The sequence below is a fragment of the Primulina eburnea genome, chromosome 15 (genome assembly GCF_022965805.1).
Source record: "Primulina eburnea isolate SZY01 chromosome 15, ASM2296580v1, whole genome shotgun sequence".
Classification (NCBI taxonomy): Eukaryota; Viridiplantae; Streptophyta; class Magnoliopsida; order Lamiales; family Gesneriaceae; genus Primulina; species Primulina eburnea.
The window spans coordinates 10377046-10387665 of NC_133115.1; the positions used below are offsets into that span (position 1 = coordinate 10377046).

General features: G+C 34.8%; 1 protein-coding gene across 1 annotated transcript; it reads right to left on the minus strand.

Moving 5' to 3' along the window:
• Positions 1 to 5459: 5459 nt before the first annotated feature.
• Positions 5460 to 7903, minus strand: LOC140814596 (uncharacterized GPI-anchored protein At4g28100). The gene is made up of 2 exons (XM_073173628.1): positions 7052 to 7903; positions 5460 to 6060 (listed from the first exon to the last, which is right to left on the minus strand). The coding sequence occupies exons 1-2, from the start codon at positions 7646 to 7648 to the stop codon at positions 5734 to 5736; spliced, it is 924 nt and encodes a 307-aa protein (XP_073029729.1). The 5' UTR covers positions 7649 to 7903; the 3' UTR covers positions 5460 to 5733.
• Between the last annotated feature and the right edge of the window lie 2717 nt (positions 7904 to 10620).

Here is a 10620-nt window from a genome sequence, read left to right on the forward strand (position 1 = left end):
TGTGGAAAGAGGAGATGTCTCGATTGCCAAAGTCGGCCCCGCAGATAATGTTGCTGATCCGCTAACTAAGCCTTTACCTGGACCATCATTCGAGAAGCATCTCAAATCGATGGGTTTGAAGCATATGGGTAGTTGGCTCTATTGCAAGTAGGAGATTGTTAGAGTAGGTGCCCGTCGAGCCAAGTGTTGGCTGAGGGTTCATGTTTAAACTCTATGTTTCAACAATCTTTATTTTAATAACATTTTAAATTATTATTGGAACTTCTTTATCTGTATACCCATGCTAGTTGCATAGATAAAGTCCTTGAATATACAAATAGTAGAAAGAATATGAGATGCTCATATGATAAGTATCATGAAACTCATATTTGGAATACTGTATATTCTAAACAGTTCCTAGTCGATTCAGCCGCCTCTAAGAAGGATATAGGCCGCTCGAGTTCGAGACTAGTATCTGCGATGTGAGTACCATGTTTCATTGGTAGGGGACATTGTGATGTCCGATCATGCAGATAGGTGCTCCTGGGAGAGTGCACTGAACAACCCTCTATAAAGGACTTTCCAAGTGGTTCTCACTTATCGAGTGGAAACTGATAGGGATCGATTTTAGGTGCCCGAATGCGCAACGGAAGTTTCAAAATTTGTTTTTCAAGATGAAAAATTCGAACACCTCATACTAGATGTGTAGCAAATACAAAACACCAAATTTGACATTCATAGGGTGTTGAGAAATCGTTACCTATCAATCTCTCAAGATTAATGTTGGCTCCAACATAGTTGATAAACAACTAAGCTCTTCAAGGATGACAATCTTCAAGCTTCCCTTTGAGCCCACCTTGCTCAAATATTAAGCCCACCACCAACTAGCTAGAACCACTCTACTTTTGCACAAGAAAAATTAGAGCATTTTTCTTTGAGAAGTGTATTGTTTCCTCAACCATTGAAGAACAAAAATTGGAGAGAAAAATGAAGAGAATTTCGTCCAACATGGTGTAGGAGAGAAGGAGAAAACATTTTTCTTGGTTGGGCAAAAAACAAAAGAAAAAAGTTGCATGCCATGCCTTGAATATTGAAAAAGTTACTCAAGCCTACTAGTTTAATAATTATCTCTAATTGGGCTCTACAAGACCCAATATTGTTTAATTAATTCAACTCTTGAATTAATTTAATTATTTGGACTCGACTAGGTCCACTAGTGTTTAATTAATTCAACACATGAATTAATTTAATTTAGTCTATAATAATGTATATGAAAATCACAATTTTCAAATACATTACTCGTTTGACCAACTTTTAATTTAGGAAAACATTCATAAATTAAAAGTTACATTTCTCTCATAGAAGTCATACTTCTATTTTTCTTTACGCTTATAAACTGCTTTATAAGCCGTTCAACACATTGAACTATTTTTAACTTCTCAACGGGATCTAGAAAGCTAGCACTTGTGTGGCCCTCAATGGTTCATTGATACAACTAGCCGTGGGTTCACATCTCCATGTGATTCGGACTAAACATGTCCTTATAAGAGCATACCCCAATTGCTCCATTCTTACTTATCAACTCCTTGATAACAAGAACGTCAGAACTCAAGTATGATAGTACCCAACCAATCATGTTAAACGCCTAGCAGCATCGCTTACATGATTCCCTAGGTATCAAATGATAGTGCCTGCAAAAACCATTCAATTATGGTTAGCGTACAGTACGGTCCCTTCAACTCATATATCCCGACCGATTCGACAACCATTGGTATATCGAATCATACCGTAGTTGCATCGATGGTGTAATCTAAGAAACCCCTTTCTTAATTACCACCATACTCTGACCAGAGATTTCAACCTACATACACATGAGAACACATAGGATATCCATACCCGAAGGTAAGCGGTGAATCCCCGAGTACAATGCATTGACTCCTATATGTTTCGACAGAACACCCAACCTTGCCACCTGATGACCCCTTGAGAGTCTATAAACAAGTCAAAGTGTAATTCTAGCACATAGAGTCTCAATGTTGTCCCGGGTCATAAGGACTAATGGTGTACAACCATAAACTAGGACTTTTCCACTCGATAAGTGAGAACCACTTGGAAAGTCCTTTATGGAGGGTTGTTCAGTGCACTCTACAAGGAGCACCTATCTGCATGCTCGGACATCACAATGTCCCCTACCAATGAAACATGGTACTCACATCGCAGATACAAGTCTCGAACTCGAGCGGCCTATATCCTTCTTAGCGGCGGCTGAATCGACTAGGAACTGTTTAGAATATACAGTATTCCAAATATGAGTTTCATGATACTCATCATATGAGCATCTCATATTCTTTCTACTATTTGTATATTCAATGGCTTTATCTATGCAACTAGCATGGGTATACAGATAAAAAAGTGCCAAAACAATAATTTCAAATATTATTAAAATAAAGATTGCTTATACATAGAGTTTCATTGTAAACACTCGGCCTACACTTGGCTCGACGGGCACCTACTCTAACAGAAACGTCCTAGTTTATGGTTGTACACCATTAGTCCTTATGACTCGGGACAACATTGAGACTCTATGTGCTTGCATTACACTTTGACTTGTTTACCGACTCTCAAGGGATCATCAGGTGGCAAGGTTGAGTGTTTTTTCGAAACATATAGGAGTCGTTGCATTGTAGTCGGGGATTCACCGCTTACCTTCGGGTATAGATATCCTATGTGTATTTAGTATGAAATCTCTGATCAGAGTATGGTGGTAATTATGAAAGGGGTTTCATAGATTACACCATCGATGCAACTACAACATGACACATAGTATCGATTCATTGACAACTCTCGATATACCAATGGTTGTCGAATTGGTCGGGATATATGAGTTGAAGAGACCGTACTGTACGCTAACCATAATAGAATGGTTCTTGCAGACACTATCATTTGATACCTAGGGAATCATGTAAGCGATGCTGCTAGGCGTTTAAGATGATTGGTTGGGTACTATCAGACTTGAGTTTTGACGTTCTTATTATCAAGGAGTTGATAATTAAGAATGGAGCAATTGGGGTATGCTCGTATAAGGACATGTTTAGTCCGAATGACATGGAAATGTGAACCCACGGCTAGTTGCATCAATGAACCATTGAGAGTCACACAAGTGCTAGCTTTCTAGATCCCGTTGAGAAGTAAAATAGTTCAATGTGTTGAACGGCTTATAAAGGAGTTTATAAGCGTAAACAAAATATAAGTATGACTTCTATAAGGAGAATGTAATTTTTAATTTGAGGAAGTGTTCTTAAATTAAAATTTTGCCAAACAAATAATGTATTTGAAAATTGTGATTTTCATAAACATCATTATGGACTAAATTAAATTAATTCAAGTATTGAATTAATTAAACAATAGTGGACCTAGTAGAGTCCAAATAATTAAATTAATTCAAGTGTTGGATTAATTAAATAACATTGGGCCTTGTAGAGCCCAATTAGAAATAATTATTAAACTAGTGGGCTTGAGTAAAATCAAGTAAACTTTAAATGGACTCAAATATGTTTGGGACATTTAAATAAAAGTCCATGGGCCTTATAATTGTTACAAGCCCAAGTCAAAAGCATGCTTGGGAGGTGAAGAGTTGGGGAATACTTTTCATTAAAAAATTGCATGGCATGCAAATACTACTTTTTACTTTTTCACACACCAAGTCAACTCATCCTTCTCTCCCATTACACTAATTGGCCGAAATATTGGAGGATTTTTTCTTCAATATTCTCTCAAATTTTGTTCTTCAAGTTGTTGAGGAATTCATATACTTCTCAAAGAAAATGCCTTATATTTTCTAGTGCAAGTGTAAGGTGGTTCTAGCTTGCAAGTGGTGGGCTTGATTTTGAGCAATGAGTGCTCATTGGAAAACTTGTAGATTGGGTCATCCCTTTCAAGAGCTTAGTTTTTTAAAACTAAGTTGGAGCCATCATTAATCCTTTGTGATTGATAGGTAAAATTTTCTTAAACACTCTATGAATGTCATATTTAGTGTTTTTGTATTTGCTACACACTTTTTTGGGTGCTCGTTTTCTTGCTCATGAAAATGTATGATTTTCGTTTTTGAAACTTCTGTCGCGCAACCGACACCGTAACTGATCCTCTTTCAAAACCCTCAAAGCAAACGAAATTGAAAGAGCAAATTAAACACCTTGAGGAAAAACAGTTATAACTTTTTATAGGGAAATCACCCCGCCCCGGAAGTTGAAACATATATTAGGAATCATAGTTGGTATTTTGTATTTCGAGAGTGAAGAGGGCAGAACTGCCACCTATTCACTCAAGATTAATGCCACTGCTCCCTTCAATTATAACAACCGTTTCACTTTCTTTTTAGTTATTTTTTTATACACGTAAATATATTAAAATATACAACAAATTCTGCCGTAAATCGAAGATGGAGCCAATTAAGACAAACATCCAACCGTGATTCTCTCCTAAAACCGTGCCTCTACATTTTAAATTCTTCACCCAAGTTGACGTTTTATACCCACTTTTTATTAGGACTTGTGAGCTAGCTTTGCTAGGCTTTTTCTTGTTCATATTAATAAAAAAATAATTAACATTGAAATCAATTATTGATTTTCTTGCATTACAATATATATGATACCAACATACTAATTGGTTCTTAGTTGGTCCTCTTAGGCTCCCATTTCAAAATGAATGCACATATATAATTGGAAAAAATTTGTGTGAGACGGTCACGGTCTCACGAGTCGTATTTGTGAGACGGATATCTTATTTGGGTCACCCATAAAAAAGTATTACTTTTTATTGTGAATATGGGTAAGGTTGACCCGTCTCACAGATTATGATCCGTGAGACGGTCTCACATGAGACCCCCTCTATATATTTTATAGAAGAAATTCAAAACCAACTAGTTCGGTTAATTAATGCGGTTCATTTCGAAATTTAAAAAAAAAATGCTATTTTATTCATGATATCTTAAATCATTTATATCAACTATCTAACAATGAATCTTTTCTTCCTATTTCCATGGGTCCGTGCTGTGTGCATGAAGCCAAACAAATAGACACATGGGCAGGAATATATCACATGTGAGGATAAAGCCAAAAATGGACAAGATCAGTATACTTATCTCAATAGAAAATTAAACTATAGACTAAAATGAAGTATTATTCTCATAGCTAGAGAGAATGTACTTAATTTCAAATGATAGTGTCTAACTTGAAATTTTTTACATATTATATGATTTCTGGGGTTTCAGTATTCCTTTTATACATGTGGCAAGTTTGAACATATTAATACTTTGTTCGTTAGAGAAAATAGCTAGTAATGACACCCCATTCTTTCCAAATTCCACAATCTTTGCATTTTGGCATCGAGCGTCTCTTTTGCGTTTGAAATTTTCGATCAAACTGGACATCCAAAGTAAAACAACACAAACTTGATTTTGAATTCTAATATTTCTGCCTAGATATAAAGAAAGATAGGTTTTATTCATGTCTAATAAGTAGAGTAACAAAAACCTTAGATTTCCTCGTACTACATGTTAAAAAGGGATATGATTACCCAAATGTCTGAAATCAAATTTACAGTGGGACAAAATGACCCCAGCGGTAGCTACTGCCTTTCACGTGAACCCCTCACAAATCAAATGCAAAAACACAAAAGATTATAGCTAGCAGGGGGGGCAACATGTAACGCGGAAGGACGAGAATACCCCCCAACCACTCCCAAGGTAACCCGACCCTACGCCAAAAGAATGATTAGGGGCAAAACTTTAATCATCAACGGAATACACAGACCAGTCCTGCAACCGGACGAATCGTATTTCTCCAACTGCAGAGAATCGACGGCGAGGGGCATGTTCTCCTGGTCAGGGGAGCAGGTGGACTGGTGGGAGGGGGGGTGCGCACTGTACATGATGGCGCGCAATACAGCGGAGACAGTGGGAATGTACGCGGTCTTGTTGCGGGCCAGGAGCCACGTCAGCCCCATCAGCTGACAGTCCCTGCTGAGCATTTTGCTCGTCCGGTCGTCCCCTTCTGTTGTACCGTTTTTGCCATTGCCCTTCAGCTGCAAATACGTTCCAGAAACGATGGTAATTGGGTCATTTTGCATCACGATCATTTCATATAAAATTTTGTGCATGTTATAAAATGGTCGCTGTAATGTATAACACTAAACGATGAACATCGAGTTAATGCATAATACCCACATTTATTTTCATACAGAAAATATTCAAGTGAAACCAAGTGGTGAAGTTTTGGCCAATTTAGTTCAACGGTGGTGGGTCACTTTCCATCTATCTAGGGCCACCAACAATGGCTGGCGCTTCTCTGGTTTTTGTATTCTTGTATACATTATCTTATGCTTTCCTCTATATCTTTGAGAAGTGACCATCTTTTTTATCACAAAAAATTTCAAATCTGGTCTTTTCTTGATTATTCTAAAACCTATTTCTGCAATAAATAATGCTCCACAGTATGAATATGATACGAAACTGAAAAAGTCTAAGAAAAAGGTGAAAAGGCACCTTTCGAACAATGGCTCTAGTTTCCATGCAATTTTTTCTTGATGTGGCCTTTCAAGATGCTTTATAGAAACTAATTATTTCAAAAATCATTTTGATTTACAATGTAACAATGAAAAACACAAATACCCAAAAATCAAAAAAGATTTAAATATACGATAATATATAGTCAAACTGTCAAACATTATCGACAACATTTTCTTGATTTTCCTTAATCATTTCCACCTCATTTGAAAAAACCACGTAGTACTAAAAATCATAAATGTAGACAAACTAATTAAATTGTATATAAAATGAAATTAAAAGTTAAATACCTAAATTTCTTAGGAAAAAATATTGTAGTATCAAGAATGGCACCATATTTCTATGAGTGAGTTCTTAAATTAAACAAGGAAAACATGTTCAACTGTAATAAATGTAATAGCATTTACTCAACCAATGATTGGAATTAAATATGTTATTCATTATCTATTTTAAAAAATAATTTTATTTTTCTTTTAAAAAAAAGTGGGATTTGAGAAAATGACTCCTAACCTTTTGCAGAGCACCGAGGCAGTTTGTACATCCTGAGTATGAAGAATTCTTGCATCTGTGCTCCAAGTTCAAAACAGCAGCGGTGGGGGTGGCGTTTCTGTAGTTTCCGGAGATGTTAAACGCCGCGGGGCAGCTGAGGGAAGTAATCTGGTGCAGCCGTATTCCGCAGAAGCACAGAACGGCGTCGCAAGAAGCGTTCGGCTGCGGCAAGTAAATGTTACGGCCCTGCAGCGAGCTCTGCAGCGAGTTCACGCACTTCTGCGAGTCGTCAGGCATCATCGGCAAGTCGGAGCTGGCCGGCGGAGCCGTCGCCGACACCTGCAGAGCCGACCTTGCGTGAGCCGCGAAGAGCCAAGCGGCCAGAACAGGGCAACACCGGCTGCGGTCGAGGTTGCGGCCGCAGGCCGCGCTCACGCCGCCGAACAGCTCCGCCGACAAGTCCAGCCTGCAGGTTTTGACGTCCGTCTGGACCGGAAAAGCGGGAACGGTGTTGTAATCTCCCGGTTTCAGCGGTTGCGCCGGTTCAGTGAGCAAACCCGCGAGGGACCCATGAAATTGGAACTGTAATGCAACGATAAGGACCAGAATCACCACCATTTTTCAGCTGTGGTTGATAAGGGTTTTCTCGCAATTTTATTCAGTTTACGTAAAGAAAACAAGGGTCTGTTTCTTGTAACTGTGAAAATGGAGTGAAAATCTGTTACAGTGGGGATTTCAACAAACCAGAGCAGGGAGATTTTGATGGAAGAAGATGAGGGGGCGGGCAACGAGAAATGTGAGCTCTGTGGAAGAATAAAGGAAAGGGGGAGAGGATTGGAGGGGTTTGTACAATACTCAAATGAGTTGGATTATCGTTTTGTATGATTTGTTATTTGTTTTATTATTAGGGATGTTATGAACATGGAGATACTTAAAATTTTCGTGTTTCATATATAAAATAATAAATATAAAATTATATATATTACATAAAAATTTAATTAGTAAGTATTTTGTATTTCAGTTATGGATATGTAAAACAGATCATTCATACTCATTTTTATTAAATTTGTATAAAAAATAATACAAAATAAGGATAGATTAATAGTCAAATATTTATCGTTAAAATTTTAAGTTGTTTTAATAATCATTTTGACCCGGTTTAAGATCTAATGTTATGAATAACTATTTGATTAATAAAATTGGATCTTAAATCGGGTCAAAATGATTATTAAACATCTTAAAATTTTAACGATAAATATTTGACTATTAATCTATCCTTATTTAATCTACTCAACCAAACACACCCATTAAATATTAATGACATAAATGTGATATTCATATCCAAAAATTGATTCATGAAATTTAAGCTAAGTTCACACATCATCCATAAATATTAATTAGTATTATTTCGTCTCAAATTTTTTGTTTTCACGTGAATTAAGAAAAAAACTAATTTACATACATATTTTCTATTTTATTCGTTATGATTTTTTTTTTTAAAATATAGCTATATGTTTTCCATGACTTAGTTAATAAGGGTTTATTAGTAAAACAAGAAAAAGTACAACTACATATATATATATATATATATATATATATATATATATATATATATAATAATTTATTTATTTGAGAAAAAAATAAAATTTAAATAAATGAGACGAAAATAGTATAATATTAATTTGGAGTAGAATGAAAAATATATGAATATGGTGATATGTTATTTGTTTTATAGTTGAGCGTGACATAAAATATTGTGAGAATATTTAAATAATTTTTTTTGTAAAATGCATATTATATAAACTTACTTATATTATTAATAATTTTCCTATATTTTCATATCATATAGTTAAATAATTTTGGAAAAAAAAATACGAAGACCAAGTACATAATATAACAATTAATAATTAATTATATAGATAAAAATATATAAGAAAAAACTTGTGCCAGACGGTCTCACGGGTCGTATTTTGTGAGACAGATATCTTATTTGGGTCGTCCATGAAAAAGTATTATTTTTTATGGTAAGAGTATTACTTTTTATTGTGAATATCGATAGGTTTGACTTGTTTCATAGATAAAGATTCGTGAGACTGTCTCATAAGAGATCTACTCAAATATATTAATAATTTATATTGATCAAAAGATATGGTGGGGTGGTTAAGTTGGCAATGGGTGAAAAAGGGGCAGAGAAAAAAAAATGAAAGTCAGAAAGGGTCATCGCTCCCGTATTTTTTATTGAGAAGCCTAGAAAAAAGGATAAAATGTTGTTTTTAAAAAAGGTTCTTTTCTTGATTTTCAAAGTGTAAATTTCAAATAAATCTTCACTCTATTTCCGTTTAGATTTTACTATCTTGTTCACTAAAAGCTAATTTAAGCTTTTAAAATAAAATTGAAATCATCACTGAGTTTTTTTGGTACATGACATTGTTATATCAGAAACGTGTGTTTGGTTGAGTGGATTAAATAAGGATAGATTAATAGTCAAATATTTATCGTTAAACTTTTAAGATGTTTTAATAATCATTTTGACCCAGTTTAAGTTCCAATTTTATTAATCAAATAGTTATCCATAAAATTGGATCTTAAACCGGGTCAAAATGATTATTAAAACAACTTAAAATTTTAACGATAAATATTTGACTATTAATCTATCCTTATTTAATCCATTCAACCAAACACACCCCTATTACTTAAAATTCTAATGAAATATTTTTTTAAAAAAAACTATGAATGAAAAATACACACTCATAAATATTTAAATACGTTAATAATGCGTTTTAAAATTCTTCCAATCAATGACTACGAATAACTACAATTACACAAAATCTAAAATGCAACCAAATATCATAGTCTGCTGTTTTAAAAGAACTCAACATCTATCAATATCATTGTAAGGCCCGAGATTATATCATTTTAATCCGAGATTATTTAATATACGAATTTTGGAATTATGAATTAAATTCCATAAATTTTGTGATTAATTAGGATTGAAATGGAATTAAAAAGAGTTTTGAGGACTGAATTGCAAATAGTGAAGAATTCAGGGGCTAAAGTGCAATATTTGATTGGAGTGGACTCTTGTCCTTTAGCCATGCAATTGATATATATATAAACATCATTTCCTCGACATTTGCAAGGAAAAACCGAGAGAAAGCTTCAGGAAATTCTCAAAACTTGGTTTTGTGCGAGAATTGTGATTTTGGTTAATTCGGTTACCAGAATTTGAATCCGAGTACGGCACCGTGTTCCTAGCAACGACAGCTACAACAGGACGTAAGTTTTGTTACGTTTTGTTAAGATTTGAAATTATGCTATGTCCAGAATCAGATACAATTCATATATGGTGTTCTTGACATAGTAGGCATCATAGAATCGAAGTCAGATTAAGAAACAGATTGAGTATGGAATTGTTATAAATTTCAGAGTTAAATTGATTGAGATGTGATGTCAGATTTGTACGGTGGTTGATTATAAATTATTAGAATTAGTATATACTGGTGTGGTATCACCGGTATCAAAGAATTATACGGTTGTACCGTCAGAATTTGATAAAACAGAGATATCGTGTTTTGATTAGAATATTGATA